Source organism: Haliotis asinina, chromosome 12, assembly GCF_037392515.1.
Source record: "Haliotis asinina isolate JCU_RB_2024 chromosome 12, JCU_Hal_asi_v2, whole genome shotgun sequence".
Lineage (NCBI taxonomy): Eukaryota > Metazoa > Mollusca > Gastropoda > Lepetellida > Haliotidae > Haliotis > Haliotis asinina.
Genome location: NC_090291.1, coordinates 5,811,551 through 5,838,052, shown reverse-complemented (window position 1 = coordinate 5,838,052; position 26,502 = coordinate 5,811,551). Strand labels below are relative to the sequence as shown.

At 41.5% G+C, this 26,502-nt stretch overlaps 1 protein-coding gene across 1 annotated transcript; it reads right to left on the bottom strand.

Annotated features, from left to right (window-relative positions):
* Positions 1-85: 85 nt before the first annotated feature.
* LOC137258073 (calmodulin-like) lies at positions 86-26,221 on the bottom strand. The gene is made up of 6 exons (XM_067795624.1): positions 26,050-26,221; positions 11,751-11,817; positions 5,801-5,944; positions 5,082-5,257; positions 3,535-3,598; positions 86-2,096 (listed from the first exon to the last, which is right to left on the bottom strand). Exons 1-6 carry the CDS (start codon positions 26,110-26,112, stop codon positions 2,068-2,070), a joined length of 543 nt encoding a protein of 180 aa, XP_067651725.1. The 5' UTR covers positions 26,113-26,221; the 3' UTR covers positions 86-2,067.
* Positions 26,222-26,502: the final 281 nt, after the last annotated feature.

Here is a 26,502-nt window from a genome sequence, read left to right as displayed (position 1 = left end):
ATGTCAACTTTACCTGCTTGATATTCAATATATATACATTCTTAGTTGTAGAAATGCTGATTCAGTACCAATCTCTAACAACACAAACAACAAGCAATATTTATTGTGAAATATGAAACATACAAACATACATCTTATGACGTACAGAATACAACGACTGGCATGACTGACAACGCATACGACCACCACATGACGTCATCAATATTGTTATTAGTTATGATCATTATGTATGTATATGTTTCGGTGAAGACATCAATGTAATAGACTCTCTCATGTATCTCACAAACACTCCCCTTTCCTAGGGAAGAAAACATTTGAACTGAACATCGACTGAATGAAATATTTACTTGACATTTTAGCAGTGAACATGTGATAGACTTTCTGTGTGGATGTATCGGACTAAAGTACCCACCAACACGAAAACTGATCTTTGAAGTCGATTACGGGGCATGATACAGATAATTGTTTATACTTATTATATACTGGAGAGAAGAGTTCCATTATTTACATTTTGTACATCACATTCAGCTTATCATCTGAAACAAATATATGTGTGTGTGTGTGTGCGCGCGTGTGTGTGTGTGTCTGTGTGTGCCATGTTTTTACGTAAAACTCACCAACTACATGTACAATGATCCTCACTCGACAACGTTTAAACACCCAACCTTCCAATATCTCACCATTTTATGAGCCCTTACGATGCAATAATATCATTTAACATTCTTTCTGTCTATTTATTGTTTATACATACACACGTATAAGCATTGCACAATAACATTTATATCAGACAAACCTCGGATATGATTGAATATTTGGTCACTTTTGAACAGAGAACTACGAATACGAGGAACACTGATAGGGTCTGACGGCATGACACAGCTCTTACTTGGGACCATGGGACGTGCATGCTCCGTAAATGACACATGCAAAACGTTTTCGTTCCAAACTGGAACTTGGAACATTTAATTTGGCGAATTATAGAACTCGTGATTGGCTTAATTTACATGGGCAACCTACCTTTTTGTTTCATTATACATATTAAGTGTTTCAACACAATAACACCAGAGACGCGTATGCCAGAATACGTCTAGATCTATTGTGGGCCTCATTGTCACATTTCTATAATGTTACATGACTGACACCATTACACAAACCTTCATTCTTACGCTCCCAGTGTAAAGATACATTAGGCTAAAGGTTCACCTAAATGGCTTTCTAACATGTGCCATGTCATTTGAAAATTATTACAAACCGTCGGTACACAACTGTCGATTATGGGGGGCAGTGAGGTGGCCTTGTGGGTAAAGCGTTCGCTCATCACGCCGAAGACTCAGGTTCGATTCCCAACATGTGAACATTCTCAACATCCCCACACCCCTTGATATTGCTGATACTGCTCTTCTTGATTCGGGTATCTTTTGGACCTAACATTTGCAGAGTTTCGGCATGTGTTATACTAGTAACGTTTTCATAACACTTGTGATGCTTAAAAATGCAAGTATATACATTCCTATGCACTATAGTATAATACTGTCCTACAAAATGCACATGAGCACAGGCATTCTCTCCCTTAACCCACGTTTAGACATTCTGAACGTTTTGTGTTATTTGGTTGCACCCATGCTACCTTATACTTAGCAAGTCTTCAGGCCCAGCAGAAGTGTTGCCATCGTCGATGAAGCAGTGGCGTCCGTCGTGTAGCAGTGGCGTCCGTCGTGTAGCAGTGCGAGAGAGGAATCAGGGTTCGTAACAACGAGACCCCCGTTTGAAAACATACGTAAACACGTCTGTAGATGCACATTGTTGACAAGAAGCCCGTATGTATATGCACGCACATTGTTGTAGCCACCCGTCTACATGTGCATATTGTTGAGAGGAACTCATCCGCAAATGCACATGACCAGCAGATCGTCTGTAAATGCACATTTTTGACAAGTAGTCCCTCTTTAAACGCACCCTGTTGACAACATATCCGTCGGTTCATCAACTGGGCCGTTCACCCTCGCCATGTCATTTGTACAAGGACCGTCTGTGTCGGCGAGGTGCAAGTGTCCCACAACGTCCAGCTCATCGAGACGTTAGTATAGCTTTGAACTCTGTAAAAAGGAAACGATCATACGTGAATGATGTCTTATAATGATGAGAACTGTAGTTCATGGTCCAGCCCATTAGAGCATGTGGCTGAGGTCTCCATACGACGGCGAAGCGGAGAAAGTCAGGATCAATGAAGTCCTCCACTCCGACGGTACAAACACATTCCTCTCATGGTAGTGCCGAAACAGTTTCCCTGGCCACACAAAAGTCCGAAGCACATCAAATATTCAGACCTTTTTCATCAGTCTTAGTGCCTAATGTCAGGCAAGGAAACAACGAACCCATCTCTTAACGTCTTTGTATGATAAGCCTGGGGTCGAACTACCTTTCTGCTGGTTTGCACCCACTAGACCACAGTGGAAGAATATGAAGCATACATAAGTCCACCATCTTGATAAGAATATCAAGGCTGTCCTAACGTGTGGGACAGTTTGGGAATGTATCAATATGTTACAGTCGGATTGTGAAATCACTCATTTGTTGAAATGACTAAACATTGTCAGACATTTCGCGTCACATCTTGTGTAACAACAATCAACATACTTACATAAGTAATTTCAAGAAATTTCATTTCATATGTGATGGACAGGCGTTTGTGAGGTGTGACTGCTCTAGACACAGTAAATGTCGAACAAATTGGTGTAAATGCTTCAAAGCCAAGCTGAAGACCGCTGACACAACTGTTAGTCACAATAAATGATGCTGTAATTGCGATCCACTTTTGTAACTTTTTAAGTGACATTTCATGAAATGACTAAAGTATCTTGATTGTTGTGACACAAAATGACAAGAAATGGTTGACCCTCTCAGTCATTCACAAAATGACTAAAATTTTAGTCATTTCACGAAGTGACTGATTTCACAATCTGACTGTAAACAAATATATATGCAAGTAGATGATGATAGCGGATGCTCTCTACAAATTGGTCGTGTAAAACCAGGTTTACATCGACGGAGCCGTGACACCACGTCTTACCTATCTATGCTGTCACGATTGGGTGATTCAAGTTCAAGGCCATAGCAGGAACAACCCTCCCTAGTAAATATGCAGGCGGAGCCGTGTGACAGAAATAGGATACTGGATTTTTGGTCTTCCCGGGGGTGGAAGAATACTTATCACCCAGTATTTGTCTCTATACATCAATCCAATCAACTACATTCTCAGAGTGAGATGGCCCATTAATCTGCAGCACCCAAAGTCACTGGACAGGGGTGTACCGGATCCTATGATCCTGTGTTCAAATCCAAGATTTAACCCTTTAACCCTTCATTGTCAGGTTTGCACAATGTTTGGGGATTTTAGCAAAGAGGTAAGTATCTAAGAAGTGCAGGGCATCTGGATTTCCTTCCCCATGAAATCGTAATGCCGCAATGTCACATATATTGGTCAAAGCGGCGATAACGTCAATCATTCACATATCGTTGCTACGGTTAACTCACCAGAGTAGTCTACCTTTCCGTCCTTGTTCAGGTCAGCCTCCCTCACCATCTCCTCCGCTTCCCTCTGTGAATACAGGCATAGCTTATCGACCTGTTACTCCAAATCCTGAGAATCAGTCACTTTCAATGTGAAATAAATTCATTTGAGCTGGCATTTACATTCATGCGTAACAACTGATATTGATCCAACGAGCCGAGTTCAATGACGCTCGGTTCAGTGTCCCTCCCGCCTCAAAAATACGTCCTGCCTCTCTCGCTGTAAAGCAACATGAGCTTAAACAGTTTCTCACTGCAGATCTATGTTTAGAACACCTGCTGCGTCTCCGCTCGCCCTTCCATTAGCCTTTCGATCCATGAACGTTTTGCCGTCAACAGATGATGATCATTGCTTATACCATTGCTGTTACATATACCCTAGCGCTCCATCTTGCCGTTGCACTCACTCACTCACTCACTCAATCAGTCATTTGGCCAAAGTAAGAAAACAAAGGAAATTAAATGCTCGTTCATCTCAGTATCTTTCTCATGGAAAGCTTTTGTTAACAGTGAAATTTTGTGTTAAAAATGGATTAATAATAGATTGTTTGTAGGTTAGAAATACTACAGTTAATACAATCGACGTCACTACGCGGTCTATGGCGGAACGGCAACGATTGTCTGGAAAAGTCAAATTACGACAACATTCATTGAATCGTCCATAAAAGCAATGAGACCTTTACCTCCCTGGACAAAGACGCAAGCCCCTCAGAATTATCTCCCTTGTATTATAATACAGGGTAGTCTCCTGTCATCGCCTTGACATACCATTTAAAAATATACTGGACACAAGTTAGGGATGTTGGTATTTTATGATTGATATTTCATCAGTGTGTCAATGAATAAATAGATCAGTATTCATAATTTCAAAATTTACAGATATCCCTAACTATTTTTGTCCAGTATATGCGCTTATTACAAAATTTCCTAAGCAATTTCAACTTGCCAGGACACAGGTTTGAAGGTTTCAACTAGAAATAAAGTCAGTGGTTCAAACAATGTCTGTATTGTGTATAACATGGTAATTGAAAATATAGTTTAGACATAATATTTCAGAACGTAAATCCTTAGCTTTGATTTGATTTGGGATAAAGAACGATGTCAAATTTTGATAAAATCAAGAAATACCATTTTTTATTTACTACTGCGGTGACAAATTTTGCGTGTTTTGAGTATCCCAGTTAATACCTACTGTTAACTTTATTCTCCCATTCTAATGTCACTGGCTATATATTCCATCGATTTTGAGAATACCAAAAAGTGCAAGCTTGTGCCAGCTGTTGTAAGTGAAAGGGCATGTTTCCTTGTAAAGTTGTAAACATGAATGATTATCTCATACAGCGCTGAAACGTCATGGCCGCCGAGTTAATCAATATAAACGGCCAACACTCCATGGTTTGTTAAACCTACAATATTTCCGCCGTGACGATTCCAGTTGAGACACTGGGCTGGTATAAACCCAATTTGTCTCTGTGTCCATCTCGTTGGATAACAATGTCGAAGTCACTTACCCTACTTATATTTTCTCCTAATTTAGAGAGTATCTCGAACAGGTCGGTAGGGGAGATAAATCCATCTTTATCCTTGTCAAACACTCGGAACACTTCACGGAGCTCTTTCTCGGGGTCCATTGTCACCTTGCGGGCAAAGATGTCCAGAAACTCGTCAAAATCTATAGACCCGCTTCCTGGAAAACGAAATGTTATCGCCAAAAATATATTCCTGAGGTCTATTCAGTCATCATTTGATTAGCTGTATAATACGACAGGCTTGATGTAAGAGGACACAGTGAATCGATAGAACTGTCGGAGAGGTCTAACTAATGATCTAACACTGAAACCTAGTTGATCTTATGTTCATAAAAAAAATATTTAAAACAGATTAACACACCTCAATCAGTCGCTATCAAAAAAATTCTTGGATTTAATTTCATGGCGAATATTGCTAATTTCAGTGGTAAAATGCAACCTTCAAAGTAGGTCAAACAAAGAATATGCACTTGTCATCATTTATCAAGTAGTGATTGTCGTTTTAATTTTTACACGTTAAACACACACTTCAGTCACATCACTCGTTCCTTACAAGCTGGTCCCTTTTCCTAGCAAGCTGGTCCATTAATCAAGTTATAGGACAGAAAAGCTGGTCGCGCGTGAGATGCTGTTTGATGGGTACCGGAGTATAACGCTGAACAACAAACAAACAAAGAGGGAAGAATGATGTGGGTCCTCACTGTCTGTGTCCACGGTGCGGATGAAGCCCCGGATCTCCTGTATTGTGGGTCTCTGGCCCAAGGAGATCATGACACTACCGAGCTCGTCTGTCGTGATCATACCGTCTCCATTTTTGTCGAACATCTTAAATGTGTCGTTCAACTCTGAAACAAAAATCACGTACATCTATATCAGGTATAGAAATCGGTTTACACATTCTCTCACACACGGACATTTTGCACACAAAAATTCCCACTCTTCGGTCTAAGTACTCTTTAAAATATAACTGCCCTTGATTTTTTCAGACCGACCCGTGCTAACTGCATTTACAATCGCTTTGTAGTTATCCCCACAATGACCGTAACATTACACATTCTGTCGTTTAGTGTCACATTCATAGTGCAGATGGGACATTTAAAGTAGTAACCTAGAGAAGTGATCTAATTGTATAAAGCAATCTTACTGGCAGCTACACCCACTTAACGTCACACGTCTTAAAATGGGCACTTGTGGTAACTGGGAACCGGATCTTCACAGAACGTTGCCAGGCAGCATACAGTCTCCTTTAGGTGGGTGCAAACAGTATGGCAATTTCTTCTTTGAGTAGCAGAGGTGGTAGGGTAGCCAAGAGGTTACGGTGTTCGCTCGTCACGCTGAAGACCCGGGTTCGATTCCCCACATGAACACAATGTGTGAAGCCCGTTTCTAGTTTGCCCCGCTGTGACATTGCTCGAATATTGCCAAAGGCGGCGTATAATTAAACTCAGTTACACTTTTTGATTGACATTTTAGAAGCTGGGAAACACAAAATTAACAAACTTAATGGATAACAACTTCTTTATTACGACAGTGCGAGGTTTCGAGACAGATTCTTGTACTGTTGTCAAGCAGGAATGACAGAAAGAACTTGGTGGTCAGTAACTATGTCTGGAATGGCAGCTCTGGCAACCAATGACGTTGTGGATGTCCACGAGTAAGAGAGTCACCTCTCTCTTCACATGGGAAACCCGTTTCCGGCCATTACCTTTACAGGTTCGGTATCTGTATCTTATGTCACTTTCGTGAAAAATGTTTTGAGGGTATTACGTCCTACCGTGACATCCATCTGTACGTCCAGTTTGTCATCGAACTGCACGCCATGCATGGTCAAGGGAAGTCTGATATTCTGGTCCTCACAGTAGTCATGGCTGCTGGCGTGTATTTTAGGGGACGTATGCCAAGAGGAACGTTACGCCGACACGTGTGAGGTTCAACGTCTGCTGTCGGTGTAGGAGACGTAATGACCTGGGGAGGCATCACTGCAGATGACGGCATTGTCCAAGAGGTGACCTACAGTCCAAGGACACAGAGGTCTAGTTCCCTGATCACGTCATCCTCGTTCCGTCAGACAAATGGACGTTACGACACTCCGTGACGCCATCACGTTCCCCGTGTGGTCAGAGGTTTCACGTGACAACCAAACCCTCCTCACACTCCTCTCCCCATGGAAAATGTTTGAGATGAAGGAAACATTAGTAGACTTGCAACTAACTTATGACGATGGTCCAGCGGCGACAGGTTTTGGTCCAGATCCTGCTAGACGTGCTTCAGACCTCAAGCATCTTGTGCTGTCAGTCAAGTCAAAACATTGATTACTGAACAGTCGTTTCCTGTTTTCTGGGTTCCGTCCTATTGCGCAACGTAGTGCGACAACTAGCCCAGAATTTCTGGACTAATTATTTTAACTGGATGCATAAATATTCATCAGTATGATTTGCTACGTCTAAGCACTTGTATATTGCAACACTACGTTCCATGTAACCCTTGTAAAATACGTCGAACCGCGAGCTCTGACAAACGAAACTTGTAAATCGTTGAAAACTCAAAACGGGTCTTTGCCGCTAGAAACGTATGGCGGTCTGGTACGGAACTGATATTGTATCAATCTAATTGTGCGTTACAGAACTACATTGAACAAGCGCATAAAAAGAAAAGAAGCACAGGGTGTAACCAGTGAGCCAGATGCATTGTGAATCATTTTACGACCTCATCAAACAGGGGCGTTATGCTGCATAAAACCAATGCGGTGTTATTAAAGTTTAAAATCGAAATTCATTTGTAAATACCATTTTCTTATGAAACAAGGAACTGGAATTCCGGAGTTTTTTGTGGTGTCCATTGTCAATTTCACACCAGAAAATTCAGACTGGATGAAAAGTAGGTCATTGTCTGAACAGGGAAATGAGACTCATGTTTCGGCATGTGGCACCGTTGTCAACCTTACAGCGTCGCTAATGGTTGACATGGCCGATGTATACTTATACTGAGACTGTCGACTGACAAAGCACCACATATAAAATGAGATGACGTTTACGTGACGATAACGTCTCATGTAATGCTCTGTTGCTACGTTGTTCTCGCTTGGATTTATTCATTAATACGTATGGAAGTCGTGGCAGTCAGTGGTTCACAGTGACTCCACAATATTGTGTGTTACACATGTGCACACATACATACACTAACACACACATACATAACAGATTGAGAAATAGTTTCCAAATTTTGCCAGCTTTGCCTAAAAGTTACTTGCCAACAAGATAATTCTCAAGACAAAATTTGAAAGTGGAAACTAAGAAAACGATTACAAAAATAGATGAAAGTACAAAACTGTCGGCATGACACGTGTTTCATCATTATGACTGATGTCGGAATGTCGGAGAGTATATTTACAAAATGACCCCATGAAACGTCTTTAGGTCCAGTGACTGAGGAGATTTAATGACCTTACTGGAATTTTACTAACCACTGGCTAGCGGGCCAAGGGGTATTTCGCACACCGATCTATACACACACATGCATATTCACTCTAACAAACATATGCTCTCTCTCTCTCTCACACACACGCACACACACACTAACACACACGCACACACACACTAACACACACACGCACACACTAACACACACACACACACTAACACACACACGCACACACTAACACACACACTAACACCAACACACTAACACACACACACTAATACACACATACACTAACACACACACACTAACACACACACACTAACACACACACACTAACACACTAACACTAACACACTAACACTAACACTAACACACACTAACACTAACACACTAACACAGACTAACGCAGTCGTGAACGCGACGTATTCACATAACTCCTGTACAGTATATTTTGAAACGATCATGAAACTTTGTATAGAAAAAGGCGCCATGATCAGTACCAATGAAATCTCGTGAGTACCGTGACTTGTAAATGTGCGTATTTACCTTCCCCAAACCAGTAACCTATTGTCTAACCAATCAATCACGTTCCTTCAATGTAAGGTAAATATCAGTAAACATAGTCACGCGTGCCAGACGTTATACTCCTTCATAGTCTCTCCGACCGTCCAGGTCTTGGAGAAGTCTAAAACTCTACTAGCACTTTATGCATGTGCACTTTACGAAAACCATGTCAGCAATCATCTATACACAGCCCTAGAGATATTTTGGTTTGTTTATTCCCCTTCACCAAACAGAGAATAGAAAATAGATATATGTTTAGATTAAAGTTAATTTAATTCTGCCAGGCTTCTCGCTATATCCGACAGCAGGAAGTGGTTCCAGACGCCGATGCTCGTTTGGCGTGTTTACAAGATGTACACAGAGACATGTATCTACACAAAAGGGAGTAGGGTGTAGTGCCGAACAGCGGTTCTGTTACATCATTGAATGACAACCGAGTGAAAGCCACGAGACAAGTGTCGAATCGCAGACTCCGGAAGTGCACTTGAAATGAACATAAAGTTTTAATAAAAACAACCAAACCCGGGAGTATTTGTGGGGCGGCGATTAACTAAGGATCACACTAGACAAGACTGGGAACTTCAACATACGATGTGACTAATCCAGGGGAGAAACTGCTCGCAAAGAACTGCAGCGTTAGAGACACGTAGCTGACGGTGTGACAGTTGTTCAGGATACTGCTGTTACTTACTTTAATGATTTCTACCACCTGTTCACAATATCAACGACTGATTATTAAATATATTAATATCATTATTTGATAGATGTGATGTAATAACCTGGGAAAATACCTGGGGAAAATGCCATTGGCTCAAATATCTAGGGCACTACATCATATCAATGTGAGAATGCTAATTTCACGATAGATAAATATCTTATGCTCGTCTCCATATTAAAACCACTTAGTGCTCAGGTATTCTATCTCGCAACAGATACAGTAATTACTATCCTTCCCCTCACGCATATACATACATATATCATTGTGTTGTTTGTTTTCTTTAACGCATTGTCATTGCAGACTCTCTATGGGGGTTCAACTGAAACTGCCAGTGTGTGAAAGGGAGCATGCACAGGAAGCATATTTCTTTTCCTACTGTCCTTGGTGCAGTGATCACTGATAGTTGAACATGTACAGTAGACGCTCTGATGTAACAGGCTGGTATGCATCTTCAAAAGACTCGGCAAACCGGAGCCACATAATAGTCAAACCTAGGTAGGCTTGAGAACCAAGTAATGTGTTAATGGGAACATGGTTGTTTATGAATAACTCACGGCTTACTTGCAATATGTATTTTCTATTACCTGTTTGGAACTTAAAACGGTCTGATGGATATGAAATAGATAGACAGTGGGCAGATGTCGGGCAGCTATAGCATGATGTTTTGAAACTGTTGCCATCAGTGCAGCTATACACTATGAACGGCATTCTACGGCGGCAGAGGAGGCGGTAAACTCCTTCAACGCACCGATGGATAGAGTCCCCACAGAAGCTGAAATGTGGGTCAAACGCAACTGGCGAGGTAGGAACCAGGAAGAGGAAGATTAAAGCGTCAATGTAATACAACTCGGGTTTTTAAGTTAAACCGATTCTCTCCCGCCTCACGTATTAACATGCCCTGACCCCAGGCAAAGTGTAAACTCTGTGACCCGCGGAGAAGCCTGACCTGCCTATATGTAGCGTGTTAGGGGAACCATGTATTAATAACCGCTAATGTAATTATCTCAGTGACTAGAACATTCCATTGCATCGATGAACCAGGCAGGAACGTGGAATGCTAGTCTTCATGCAGTGGATATATCCGGAATCAGACTAAAGCAAGCGTTAAACAAATGACAACACACTGCCCGTTAGTGCTACATGGAGAAGGTAGAGATGTGCGTTCGTGCGTGCTTGCGAGTGTGCGTGTGAGCCATGAATGTGTTACCATCCATGAAATATGTAGGACGATTAACGTGACAGAGAGTTCGGAAGCATGCTGTCCTGTCAGAGGCGTTCTGTAGCGTTCCAGTAACGTGCATGTTATACCAATTGGTCAGTGAGTCGTACCGTATAAAGAAAACATTAAACAATAAATGACTTATGGCACGTGGTGAGGATATTTGTTAATCATATTCTGTTTCGTGAATAGACTTACCCTGAGGATGAACTGCACAATACTCAGTCTCTATGATATCACCATTAGTGAACAATGACAGTACAAAAATATGACACAAATATGCACCGCATGCAGAGAGATGATATACCATGAAATAAGTCCTTGATACTCTCAGTAGTGATATGGAAGATGTGTCTTATTGGGCGTTGGAGAGTGAGTGAGTTTTTATCCTGACGATAGATAACAACAAATACTATCTTCTGAGGCGTTTTTGTATAACACAGTCGGAACTAGTCCCGCAAAGACCTCGCTCACGACGGACGCATTTGAAATATATGATGTCTTTGACGTAGCACCGTGAGCGGTCCAAGTGGACGCATTCACCTGCATATCCCCTTGTGTTTCCCGCCGTAATATGTTCCTAAAATACCATCATCAAAATGTCTTCATGGCAAATCGTTCTCTGAACTACTTGAAGAAGTGGACGGTGGAAGCTTCATAGTCATCCGTCACAACACATATACATGTACGACACGTCACTTAACTCACACTAACAACGTCACCACCCTACCTTGGATCTTCTCGTCGGAGAATATGTGCTTCTTGGTGTACTTCTTCCTCTGAATCTGTCGTTGTGCCTGGGAAAATAAAACAACTATTAGTCCATGCATCCATTCCTACAGTTCATTAACCTAACAGATCATAAGTCCTGCTGTTCATTTGTCCATTGATCGTCTGTGTCCATTTCCAAGTTAGTTCACCTGTCCATTAGTCCAGTGTTCAGCTTATTGATAATAAGTCTGCTGGTTAATGGGTCCGTTATAGTCCATTAGTTCACACGTTCAATAGATAAATGTTCAGCTTGCTGTTAATAGGTCTGACAGTATAACAGTTCGTATTAGTCAATAAGCTCAAGTGTCCGTTAGTCCAGTGTTCAGTTTGTTGATAATAAATCTGACAGTATATCGGTTCGTATTAGTCCATTAGCTCATGTGTCCATGAGACTACAAGTCCATTTCTTCATTTTTCCAGCAGGGTAAGCATAAACACCAGCCCAGATTTAGGTGTCCACGTCCATCAAGCTCAAGCACTGGTGTACAAAGGTTCGTATGGTCACCTTCATGTACATTCAGTTTATTCATTCACATGCATATATTCATCTTCCTATATACACTCAGCGCCATACATACACATACAAACGCACTCACCGATATACGCATACCCTCAAACATTCACCTACGACCATTCACCGTGTTCTTTTATACATGGGATAATAGAACAGTATTGTTTCGTATACATGTACTGGATGTGTCTGGCTGGTAGGATGACTTTATGGGCGCATTGGATGAATTCAACGACACAAAAAGTCAGAGAGTTTAGTTTTACGCTGATTTGAGCAACATTCAAGCAATATCACGGCGGCGGACACAAGAACTGGGCCTCAAATATTGTACCCATGGGGAATCTAACCCGGGTGTTCGACGTGACGAGCGAACGCTTTAACTACTAGGCTACCCCTCCGGACCCAGCGGCATAAAGAACGCGGGCTGGTGTTCTCACATCAGTTAAATGCATCCTTGAAATATACTCTGTGTGCACACTATGTTTCGTTGAAATATACTCTGTCTGTGCTCTATGCTCCAACACAGTGGCACCTGTGAGACCAAACAGGGTGGTGTTGGCACGGCTGTTCCACGATGAAAGACCTCACCAGCATCTGCCTTACAGTGTGAAATGACAGTGGAGTAATCAGTGGAGGCGATAAGCATGGTCCTATCACCCCTGACGCCCTGAGGGAAGCCACAGCTCTGATAGACCACTTTGGCGTGTAGCACACTGTACGCATCTCTGTATCTTAGTGGGCGAACAGGTTAATGGCTGTGAATACCGATAAATTGGGGGTGTGGTTGACACATCACGTCCCTCGAACTCGTATTTATGTTTCAGCACGGAGACAAACCATTGGTTCATAAGAAACAAAATAATGATGCAGGCATGGCAAGAATGATACATGATTACACAGGAAGTTGAACAGAGATATACCTAAATGTTATCAATGATTCAGTGGGTGGATGCGGGGTAAAAATACACAGAATGACCCACATAGATTGGTTCTACAAAATATGGCGTGTGTGTGAGATTATCCCACTAGTACTGTATCAACGTGTCTCCTGATTGCGCAGGATTGACTGCTATTTGCGTAACGCGTAACACTCAGCAATATTCCAGCTAGTGGCGGTCTGTAAATAATCGAGTCTGGACCAGACAATCATATGGTCAAGAACATGAGCATCGATTTGTGTCAGCCAAGTCAGCGAGTCTGACCACCCGATCCCGTTTGTCGCCTCTAACGAGAAGGGTTACTGAAGATCATTTCTAGCCCGGATCATCATGGGTCGATCTGTGCTTGATCTGTGCTTGATCTGTGTTTGGTCTGTCATTGAGACTCTCATTGAAGTACTAAATATATCAACCATATTAATTCTAATTGTCAGTTACATGAAGTGAGCCAGAGTCACTGAGTGAGTGAGTCTATAGCAGCTTGAAACATAATTTCATTTAGACGGAAGCGTTTTTTTACCTCTGTCTCACAGTCCCAGAACTACATTATTTTACCTACTGCGTAGATCTTCCTGCAAAGCAAAAGCCTTACACGAAGCAAGTCTAGATTTCATCCGGTTCCCATGTCACCGGGGTTCCTTTTCAATTTAAAGAGGTGTATTTGTTTCTTTCAAAATTATATTTATTCAGGGACTAGGCGTTAGTATAGCTTTGACTAAATGCGTTGGCCTGTTTGCTACAATCAAAGATTACACTGATTTATGCAGACGTATTAGCAGTATTTCTTGTGATTATTGAAGGAGGTGTATCGATTGTGTTTGAAGGGATCCTGGTGCAGACGTGTTAGGCAATCCCGCATACGAAAGGAACTCGCAACTCAGAGTGAGTGAGTGAATATGGTTGTAAGCCAAGTTTAGTAAATATTCCAGCAATACCGGGGGACGCTATGGCTACACTCATTGTACCCACGTGTTACGTGACGAGAGGACGATTTCACCTTCCCATCCAAATTCTAATGCCTAGTAAAGGAAAATGTATTATTATCATAGAAACAATAAATATTTTCTTGAGAAGGACTCCAACCAGATGGCGATGTCAGGCATGTGGGTAAGTGAGGGTTTGATTCATATTGGGCAATAGCATCACCGTGATGACTGAGTGGAATGATCAATGATTCAGCAACCGAGACATACCACGCAATTAGTTTTTCTTCTGGATATTAACGTTGTAAAACTCCAGGAAGACAAGTCATCGGGTTTAATCAAGATGGTACATCTGATCACACGTAACCGTCAAACCTGAACAGAACAGACGGGTCTAACAACACACATCACGGAATGCGCCATTAGTACAAGCACAGAGATAACGGCATTTTCCGAATGGTTTCCTCAGAGGGCCAGGACGTCAAACAGGGTGATTATCTAAGACTCCAGCTGGTGGAGGTTATTTTAAGCCTTACCGTAAATAGATTTCAAGGATGACAGAACGGTTCAGCAAAAACAGCTTCATGTAACGAAGCTCCCAGGATGATAATCTTAGTTATCTCGTTACGTCATCGGAAGTATCTTAAAAGGTGTGAAGATAGACAGATGTAGAGAAAGTTCTTGTTATGAACCTTCATAAGACTGATATCATGTATCATACAGAAACAGTATATCGTTGAGGGGGAATTGGGAGTCGTAATTAAACTAACATATTACATGCTGATATATCATAGAAGCGAGGCGCGAGCAGCTCGCCATTTCCCCATACTGACAGAACCCGATCTCGCCGATCTATTTCAGAACTATTTTTCTGTTAGAGACTGTCGATGGATATGTGACTAGTTAACTGTTGGAGGCTTCGGTGTCGCGATGCCTGCTGCTGATAATGCGTAGTTTATCTTACAAACAAAAGCGCAAATCAATTCCGGCGACACCCTGAGTTCCAGGCTATAACTGCGTTTGTTGAGCACAGTGTTTTTCATCAGCTTTACAAATTTATCATCTTGTATCTTCAGCATGGAAGTGCGTGCATGGAAATGTGAAATGACTGGCAGAGGAAAAGTACAGACTTTGAAATTCACTCTTCACTCTGCTTATGACTGTGTACTCATGACATGAATGTTAGTTATGGCGTCTAACCAATGTTCCTTCTGACGGCCAGACGCTCGTTGTAATAATACATGCAGTATCGCCAATATAACCCTTATCTAACATATAAATAAATAGCCATCTCGTATGTGTTTTATTTATAACCACCACTGAATATTGACCATGTAGAGATCAGAACTGGGATACGGCCAGAATTGGGATAAACAGTCACTGGTATTTCAGCAATCAGTAGTAAATAAAGGACAAGAGTTGTGCAGCTGGTTTTGCTCTTAATAACTGTCTTTCGATTATATGTATAGTCGAAAGCAACACGTATTATTAATTTTCCATGGTAGTTACCCCAGTTCTGATCGCTACAGATGTGCGCCTTCCACGTCCTGGTGTAGTCGCCTTCCACTTCCTGGTGTAGTCGATGTCCGGAAATAGGAAGGCTGATCAGATATGAAAGTTGGGTATACTTTATAACAAGTTCCAAGGTTTAAGCGCTTGTTAACAGGGGAGATCCTAATATTAAACTCTTAAAAAAGTAGGTCAACCTGAACTTTGAAGTCATGTCATACTCCAGTCACCTAACAAGGCGATAAACTGAACGAACAGCTTTGCTTTGAATGAAATCAATGTGGAGATGCATTCTCAAAACATCCATTATTATTGAATCAAATTCATTCAATCCCATATATCTCCCACTTTCGACAATTGTACATTGAAAGCACAGTTCCCATGCTTTTATAATACTGTCATGGGGTCAATATAGTACGAATATGTCTGAGTTGGAAACTTTCTCAGTTATCTCAGGGAAGGCAAATTTAATCTCAAATTACTTATGAATCTTATTTTGAAATATTCTGTTTGAATATACAATGAATACATCAAGATGTTTCTGTCCTGCCTGACAACGGTACAAGAATCTGTATCGAAACGTCGCAATCACGCAATAAGGAAGTTGTTATCCATAACAATTTGTCCTATTTGAACCCAATCGTCCCTTCATCCGTCAGCAAATGGGTACCCGGAAGGAGTCTAGGTGGCCAACAGGAATCTAGTTCAAAGGAAATGAATGGAAATACAATTTATTCAAAGCCGTCATCTTTATATGACACGTGTGTTTAATTCAACCGAGTAGATAGAGATGTCTAGGAGCCTAGCGGTTAAAGCGCCGGCTCCCAGCGCTGAAGGACTGGGTTCAATTCTGCATGAGTGTGAAGGTCATGCGTGGTTACTAGCTCACTTTAGTATTTTCATTTTCAATAAACTACACTACAACACATAAATGTTTATTGCCTAAGTAATTCTTACTTGCCACTATGGTCTTATTCATTATACTATATACAGTGTATTTGTGTGTCAGACGCCGCACTCAGCAATGTTCCACAAAGCGGTCTCCAAATTCTTCAGCCACGGCCAGACATAAAACAGTAAGTAAAACATCTGTAATAAAACATGTTAGGCTGCATAAGAATAATTAAATGTTTCTCAGGCACATTTTTTTCAAAAGTGACGAGGACGGTAGGAATTCTAAAAAAATTGATAGAAAAAAAGTGACGCGGGAGGAACACATTTTCATTTCTTATATTTTTCTCTCAGAAATACAGATTGGAAGTTTAGCACGTGTTAATGAGTTGTAGATTCAGTAACACTCGTTCCTATAGATACTCATTCTTGTAGTGGACAAATGGATGGTCGGGACTCGGCCAAGTCAAAATTTTTTTTTTTTAATGGCAATAAAATATTGTCACGAGCACAAATAAAAGTGACGCGCCGATACCCGATACACATTTCACTTGTTTAATTTAGGCTTACTTAATTCCAATCCTAACACGATACGGACATAAATACAGTCCAGTGCTAAATGTATGTAGAGAAGCACACATAACTGTATATGCACATGAATAATGGATGAACATATATTATAGCATGACATACATGAAACCAACACTGGGGGTAGCTGATTTATACTCTGACTGCTACTGAAGTCACCACAGATGGTCGGAGCAAGAATTTGGGGATAGAATTTAGTGCATATGTGGACGGAAGATGTGTGATAAATAGTTTCCACATTTTGCTTCCCAGTTGTGCTAGCTATGCCTGAAAGTTACTAGCCAGCACGATAATCCGCTAGACCGAAATCTGAATGTAGAAACTAAGCATATCATTACAAAAACAGATGAGAACAAGCTATTGCAGCCATGACACGGGTTTCATTTTGAAGCCAGTCAGAATGATGAACGTGTTCATCAGGCCACAATCTTGCATGATTTTAAAGTGTTATATAACGTAATATGTCGGAGAGACTGATATGTATTTACACAATGACCCCATGAAAATTCACTAGTCAGTCGGGCAAGTGACTGGAGATTTACTGGCCCGACATGATTTTTACAAGCTATGGGCTAGCGGGCCGGTGGTTATTTAGCACACTGCCAGTGAACCGATGCTACTGGTGCAGTCATGGTCTGCTTCAGGCCCTCAGTATTGACAGCAAGCTTGGAGCATGTGGGAGGAGTTGATGGGGGTCAGTTTAGTATCTCGTCCCTCCATGTCTTCAACATGATCTGAAGCCGACTCGCATCTACACGTGCCCTTGCACTAAAAACGACATAAAAACGTCAGGATTCGACCTTCCTTCGAATGCTGACGGGCTAGGCCGGATAATAAATTCTTACCACCATGAAATACACAGAACAAGACAGAAGTCTAAGTCATAAACTGTAACGCTTCATGTCAGATATGCACGTGATTTATGATGCCAGCGGATGGGTTTATATAATTTAAAAGTAAAACTGTCATGACGTCTAGCCACGCTCAGGTGGGTGTAGGGACCCAGGGGAAGTTCTATAAGTATGTCCTGAACCTAGCTGGAAGAACTTGTACAAACTCCCATCTTCCGTATCTGGTACAGATATTGTCATCTTGAAAACAGAGTAGCAGTGCCTTGACGTTATAGTCTGAACTCCGTGTTACTTGTTTGTGCCGGCAACATAAACACAAAGGAAGGTCTGAGCATCGATCTCTTTAGTCCATATTTTAGTACCTACCGGAGACCTGCAGACTAAGCCTTAGTCTATGTTATATATAATCTTGATAGAAACAAACAAGGACCAAGGACTGTGAGATAGATGAGCAGAGCTATTACGTGGTAGAATCCGATGAGTGGGCACCGGGGAAGTCTTGTACTGTGTCACAAGTTTGCCCTGTATGATCCTTAACACTGTCGTGCATGGACACTATTTCAGGTAGCGTGTCAGCTTAACGAGAGCCGCAGTCAAAGACGTTAATCACCTTTGTCGAGACACAGGAACACGGAATATATCCCTGACTGACGAAGGTAATAAAGATGGCATGCCTGAGATCTGAGCCCTCCACAGATCCGTCGCCCAACTGTTCCCCAGACTATCACAGGTCTAGAATAGGCAGTGGCGGTCAAAACTCTCAATCAGCTTATTGCACAATTCTCTCCCTCCAGTGTTGTGACTGGAGTAGGTGGACACAATTGATGGAATTCTTGTGAAAGACGAGAACAGGCAAGACGAGATGCTGAGTTTACGATCGGAACTGTTCACTGACCAAATGTCATATGAAATACACATAGAGCAATGTCACTGAAACTGTGCTTGCGACAAGTCAATCTCCCGATGCAGCCCCACTCGAGTGAGTGGGTAAATATATATTCCTCCTTTAACAATATTCCAGTAACATCACAGTGACAGACGTGTTTGAGACTTCATTCATGGGGAATAGCACCCGAGTCTTCGGCGTGACGAGCGAAAATGTTACCCCTTGACTACTCAACTGCGTTGAAAACTTAAGTAACACATTGGTCTGCCCTTTCGTTTGTTTGATCCTTGTCCGGGTCTGTGTTCTTGTTATGTCAGTATACAGATTAAGTTCATGGCTGTTTCATGCTCTACTGTACATGTATAATAAAAAAAGCTTGACCATGTTCAGCTTAATCCATCAATTACATATACAATATGCAGTCCTAGCCTTTGAGAAAGTTAACCACGATACGCCTGCTCTGGTTCGTATTAAGACCTGACATTATGATTATCTAGAGTCCGTTTAATGAGTTAATTTGAATGTATGCTTCCTGTATTGCAACAATCGACCCATATGGGCATTGAACCTGGGTCTTCGGGTTGGCAACACCTGAACCACTTGGCTATCTTGCCGCTTGACAAGACGTATATGGGTGTTAGGTTTTCGTGTTTCTGTGATCCTGGGAATCAGTACAAAGTTTTAAAGCACTGAGGTGCGCAGAGGTGCAATCCTCGGAGACATCGTAAGAGTACAGTCCAGAGAATCAATCCACGAGTCCGTCCGGGGAAATGACTGAAGACGTCCTGTCTATCCCCAGGTTCTACTTTGATATTCGACATAAGTGAGAGTCACAAGTTTTGACAGCAACGTGTTCTCAAATCCATTTGGGAACACAATGGCGTTGATGGAACCCGACAGGAGGTGGTACTGGGATTTGGAACAGACAGTTATTGAAGGGACCGACACAAGATTGCATTTGGATAGTTCTGATGGTCGTGCGAGGTTAAACGTACAGATCAACCTTAGCCCTAAGACTACCTTACGTCTGTGTTAAGGTATGGGAGCTACAGTCACCTTAAGGCTAAGATCGTTTTGTACAACGGCTACCTGGACATCGTTTTAGTGACGCTTGATCATCGGCATCAGTTTGAGGTGGACGTGACATGACATCTCATTTTAGAACACACTCATCATGGGGTAGTGTCATGGTGACATAGTTCGACATCAGGTTGGTTGCGTATCGACGCAATGGGCAATATTCCAGCTGTATGGCGCGTATGAAAATAATCCACTGGTTTATGTCCCGACATGTTGTGTCACGGCAGTGTCGGAATGCAGTTTCGTGGATTATCGATTAAGTGTTAAGCTATTGCGATATGTTAAGGGAGGAATCATTTATCTGAGTCGATCTCGTAAAGATTTGTATCAATTTCGATGTTGTATCTTGTGCGCTGTCAATTTTGCCCCACGGATAAATGGTGACCATACCATGACAATGGGGGAACAAAATGTCCGAATACACATGTTGTAACAAATGACAACGACAAATTGGAAATGCGTAGGGCCGTATCTCAGCCTGTTTATTCACTAGCAACATCGGGCTGATGTTCAACCCTAGGTATTAAAAATGATGCCCTGATAGAACGATGAACATATACCACGTAAAGTAGTTAAAGAAGGCACGGTTCATTTAAAGTGACTTGGTCGAGTTAAGGACATGATATGAAAGCTTCCAGAACCCTTTAATTTCTTTTGAGCAGTATAAATATTCTAGATGATGACGCCCGGTAGCTGGCAGTTAAGAGCACTATGATGTCGCTGCAAGCAATAGTCCAACATTATCAGAACAGGAACTTATTCATTTTTGTAATTTGTGCAAGTGTACTGGGCCTTCTTCAGGTTCTAGCGTGGCTTCGTCTCCCATTCCGGCTCTTTTTTAGGTTAAATGAAATTGCTTGCTTCTATCAAACTAAAGATTTCTAAAGAATAAAGATCGGTCCAACGGCAGCCCAATGCAATATACACATGCGTTATTCGGAGAAGTGCAGAAACCAGGGCACAAAATTACATATATCACGATCTTCATAGTGAGACACCGTTAAGTCGAAATGCTATGCGTCGAAAATACGATTGTCTCTTGTTTCCATAGCATTCTGTACTCATCGCATTTTGATAGTATCGAACCCCGGATGCTTCCAATAATTTACGCGGGTCCCTTTAATTTCGACACAACACTGACTGAGTGATTGAGTTTAGTTTTACGCCGCTGTTACTCCAGCAACATCACGGCGGGGGACACCAGAAGACAAACCAACTTGCTTGACAAACCAACCTTTGACACAGCAGTGTTTGGCTGTACGTATAACTACAGACGAACAAGTATCTTAATACGATTGGCAATGTATCGATGACAATCACAGACACCGTACATGTAAAATGCAATCTAGTCATGCTTAAATTTGCTTGATAAGACTATCAAAACTCGAGGCGTGTATAGTCTGTATAAATGTGTGGGGCAGATGATATACACTTGATGGTTGATATGAAGAGTTGGTAGATGAAGTGTTTATTTCTGATCTGTAGGATACAGCTTCAAATACACTGACCCCGTGGTGGGTATGACGTTAATATCAGCAACTATACCTTGGATCTCCGTGTCCTGGCGTCAGTGGACCCATAATCAGTAGCTTGTAAGTCATTTAGTGCGGCCTTTGATGTTCTTTGTATGTAGAGGAAAAATCGGGGTTCCTGGGATGATAATGAGGTTATGCCACGGGGGACGATTCCATAAGTCCGGGCTTCTGTCAAGAACCGTTTCACCATTCCTTTCCTTTCCGATGCCATGAGTGAGTGCGTGAAAAACATTCGTGTTTTTTGCGCACAGCAGGAAACATTTCACACAGAGAATTATCGAACTACGTCGTTGAATAGTGACTATATATATTTCCACATTTCAAACTCAGTATTTCACTGGGTGATCCTAAACATTCTGGTTTTCAGTCGCTTTATTGAGATATCGCTGTCGCAAGACGGCTATCTAATATAGTGTGTTTTGTTCTGTCTTGTTGACGATGGCCTGAGTATCTTGTATAATGGTGACAGCCGTGTTGATGCCGCGAGTCATATTCTTGGGAATATCGGTTTCATAAATCTGTGGCGACGGTATATCAGTTTAAATGCATATCGCACATTTCTGTTTCAGTATTTCCAACCACATTTCAAAGACGTTATTGCTTGTGCTGCATTTCATACATGTCAAAGTCGTTTGATTGTTATGTGAGACAGTTTGGAGCAGCCGATCGGTTTCGCAAGAGACAACACGTCAAGACACAACTAACATGACCGACTTAAGGCATATCAAAATAAAATCGTGTTGGCCGAATTATACAAACATACAAACGTACGCACGAGACGTATTGACAGGCCTATGATGTCACGTATACGTACGTATGACACAATTGACCGGCCTGTGGCTGTACGAGTCGTGTTATCGACGTATGGAGCCGTACACAATTTATATACCATGTGCCTTGTAGCTGGTGTTTTATATATACTGAAGAAAACAATTAACGGACCACCATTCCATAACGGTGTTCCTTTATGTATTTTCAGACTTCCTTATACAGCGTTATTCGAAGCTGGTGATGAATACTGGAAAGTATCAAGGAATACTTGAGTTTTCATGTGTTCCTTTATTTATTTCTCTCATTATATGTTTTTTTGTAAAGTGAAGGAAGGTATTGTTCGTCTCCTAATTATACAAGAATGGTTTATGTGCACAATTCATGGTTTACTAAAATCCATTTTCCCCTAATATTGCTGTTATAATACATAAAGTGGGACTTATATAGAGAATCTCACTCAAGTGTCTACTGATATCAAATATATCAACACGAGTTGATAAGTAACCAATATCCGAGGCTTTCTGAGAACATTTTTTAATTTGATCAATGAGTGCTGATATTATTGATATCAGTAGACACGAGGGTGAGATTCTGTTTATCATCCAGAACCATTCTTCGTTAGTTTTCAATGAGAAATGTACAACTCTGAACACAGTACTGATATTATATTTGATGCACAGTGATGGCATAGCATTGTGACGTGAACAGTTCATGGCGTCATAGCACTGTCAGAACATTGTACAAAATCTACTGTCAAAACGATATCTCCAAGGAGATATCGCCTGATCTCACACAAGCGATATCTCCAGCGGAACACAGTTTTGGATCATAAATGAACTCTCACTCTGTCCGTCTGTCTATCTGTCTGTCCCTGTGGCTGCCTTTCTGTCTACGTACACGTGAAGTATGTAAACCAGCTTATATACCCACTTGACATTTTGACCGTAATTGGCTGGCTGTGACATGCCCGTTGATCACTTCTCCCCCACCCCTAAGATCCGCTGTACGGTATCTGCTTTACACGTTAACGCTATTTCTGTCCGGTGATTAGGAAACGAGAAGCGGTGCTGAACAAATTTAATACATGATTGCTTTCACAGGTGTGTTGTGAAGTTGGAAACTCTACTCGATAGAGGATGATTCGAAATCATGTTAGGCCTCCATTGTACAAAAAGGCAATCAGGCACGTAAATAATTCATATGGTGGCGACGGCTGGGAAGGGGGGAGGGTGATATTTCGTGCCGTGGATTGGTTGGCGTTGAATGAAATTATTCCCTCAATGACCGTGGGAATCACAATCATGGTAACACGTATAGTATTACACACATTTTTTGTCATTTTAGTATTCTTCGAGTCAGTTAAGCAACAATCTGCATGAACTGATGGAGACTGAGGGATGTTATGTTCGTTACATCTACATTTGCTTGAAAGAATCACATTTAAAGAGGGCTAGAATTAGTTGCTGCTGAGGCTGGCTGGCCGGAAAGGACATGTTTCTGCAAGTGAGTGAGTGAGTGAGTGAGTGAGTATTTCAGCATTATAACAGCACTATCAGGGCGAAGGACAAGAGAAATGGGCTTCGAAGATTGTACCCAAGTGGGGAATTCGACCCGTGGTCTTTGGAATGATGAACGAACGCTTTAACCACAAGGCCATCCCACCGCCCTTGGGCGACCACAGGACCCACAAAAGAGGTTAACACGTCCATTAAACTCATAGGTACTACGTCAAATAAATAAACCTGTAGTCAGTTTTGCATATGTTATTAGATGATGTGGTCGAATTAGAAGACCCACTAACTTCCGCCACTATCGTTTCTCTATGCATCACTATACGCTGGGTCAGATGGTTTCAATTTCACCTAATCACTCTTAAGTGCAGCTACGATTTTGGACATATCATAACATGTACACTTCCGGTACCCTCGTCATATTTGAAAATATGGTGTAAGTTGGGCGCGCCTGAGTTTGAGAACGCACGTGTTGTGTTGCTGTGTGGTGGGACAGCGTTAGATGAGGAAGTCCAGCTGTGGTCAGTTGTTTGGGCATCACACATCACAGATCACACATGACACACATGTCCACGTACACAATAAGGAAACAAGGCTACTGACGTGTAGTGAACACGTACAAACAGCCTGACTTGTCACAAATAAAGGTTGAATGGCCTACTGCAACACAGAATGATGATTACCGCTGTGTCTTATTTTAGATCGTACGACATACAGTTTAATACGACAGCCTGCATCGTGACATTGCCATTATCACTTGTTATCTCGCTGAACATTCTCCCGTTTTCGTCTGTTGATACACATGCAGACAATCTTAATAACATTCGGGTACTCGCACATGTTAGATACACGTGCTTCTAATCTTCATATCATATCTTCAAGAAACTTTGCCGCTGCTTATATACATACACAGTATCGTTTTGAATATACATAAACTTATTTGGCACTTAATCCCATTCCTTTATCGTTATGTCATGTCGTTTTATCAGTTCATTACAATTGCTTTAAAGATATTGCTAATACGGCTACATGTAAGATTCATAAATATTTGACGTCATTTAGCTCATGCATCCTATTCAAACAAAATAAGTCATATCTAAGTAGGTTAAAGTTTTATCAAAAAAGCACATCGGGACATCTTTATAAGTTAAAATAGTTATCATCAAAGTGTATATCATCATAATCACGATGTCTCTAATACCAACTTAAGTTATCTGAACATATTTAAAGATATCTTTAAAACAACTGAAAATAGTTTCAGTTTCTTCATAAGTGTTGAAATGGTCTCCCGTTATATTTTCAAATCAATCAGCATATTCTCAACACCTTTTCATTTTCGATATAATTCATTTGAGGATTCCTTAATCTGTCTCTGTCCCTGAACCACATTCATTATTTCCACTAAGTCCATACCTTCCCTGCAATGCTAAAGCCCTAAACAGTGCAAGCCTAAATCCATTCACTACGGGCCCCTTTTCAATTTAAATTGGACTATCTGTCACAATCATATTGTATATTGGGCGTTAATCTAAATGGTCCCTTTATAGAAGTTTTAAGTTTTCAGAATAAATTTACAATTCAATTTAAAATTAATTCAGAATAAATTTAAGTTTGGGGCTCAAACAAAACCCTGATACCGCCATGGTAGTAGGCAGTTTACTGACCTATATCTCACTGTCATCGTATAAATAGACAAGGGAGTTAATGAGAAGTTCACAAAACATATCCACTCTACTGACACTACACGTGTTTGATGTTACATAAATGTAACCATTTGAGCTTTAACTCGAACCTGTTGTGGCAGATAAAGACTAGTCTGTCTCGCGGTCCCTGAACCAAATTATTTTCCGTTCTGTCAAGCCCTGTCTGCAGTGCTAAAGCCTTAAGTGAAGAGGGTATAGATTTCCGCAGGTTCTGAATCTCTGCCCTGCATGGGTCTCATTTTCAATTTAAAATGGGTCTGTTACTATCAAAATGTCATATATACTTTTCAGTTGATGTAGTGGTTATTCTTTTTTTCATAATTAATACCATGCGTCTAATGTAAATATTCTCCATAAACGCAAACAACAGACCCTGCGTCGAAAACCAGGAACCAAGGAACTAGCACCAAACGACCCCTTCCTCAACGCTGAAACTCTATAGCGTTTTCATGCCAGTGTTTACACTTGTTCTTGAACCATGAATCCCTACGCTACAAGACGCAGTCGCTTGAAGCATTACACCACTGATATATGACAAACAATCTCTTAAGGAACACTTACCATTTTTCCGAAGTGTGTTGTCCTCTTTTGCTCAAACAGACATATATCCGCTCCCGCCACCATCAACAACGCTTCCCCGGCCTCGCGAGCACCATGCTATCCCCTGACGGCTCCAAGACAACTGTTACAACAGCAGGTACTCTCCTGACGGTGGATGTGAGGGACGAGCACTGTGGTGGAATCAGAGAGCTGCTGCCTAAACCCATGGCCGCAGAGCGGTGACGCCCTTGCAGGTTTTGAATTTGTGATAAACGGTTCCATCTCAGCGATATCGGTTCTCATAGCTCTAGTCTCGCGGTAGTGTCAGGTGCATGGTGTTTAGACGGGTTGGAATTGTGAGTGATGTTTTACTTAGCAATATTAAAAGACCTACAGTGAGGTGAATTATCGAAATCGGAACGGCAGTGAATGTTTTAGGTGTTCGGGATGGAGAGTGTTCTTTGCCTCAACACT

Excerpts from the sequence above, each read along its gene's own strand:
- LOC137258073 (XM_067795624.1), bottom strand. The coding sequence starts at position 26,112 with ATGGTGGCGGGAGCGGATATATGTCTGTTTGAGCAAAAGAGGACAACA. Across the intron at positions 5,945-11,750 it reads CTCCGACGAGAAGATCCAAG|AGTTGAACGACACATTTAAG; the intron begins GTAGGGTGGTGA and ends TTTTTGTTTCAG. Across the intron at positions 5,258-5,800 it reads CCGCACCGTGGACACAGACA|GAAGCGGGTCTATAGATTTT; the intron begins GTGAGGACCCAC and ends TTCGTTTTCCAG.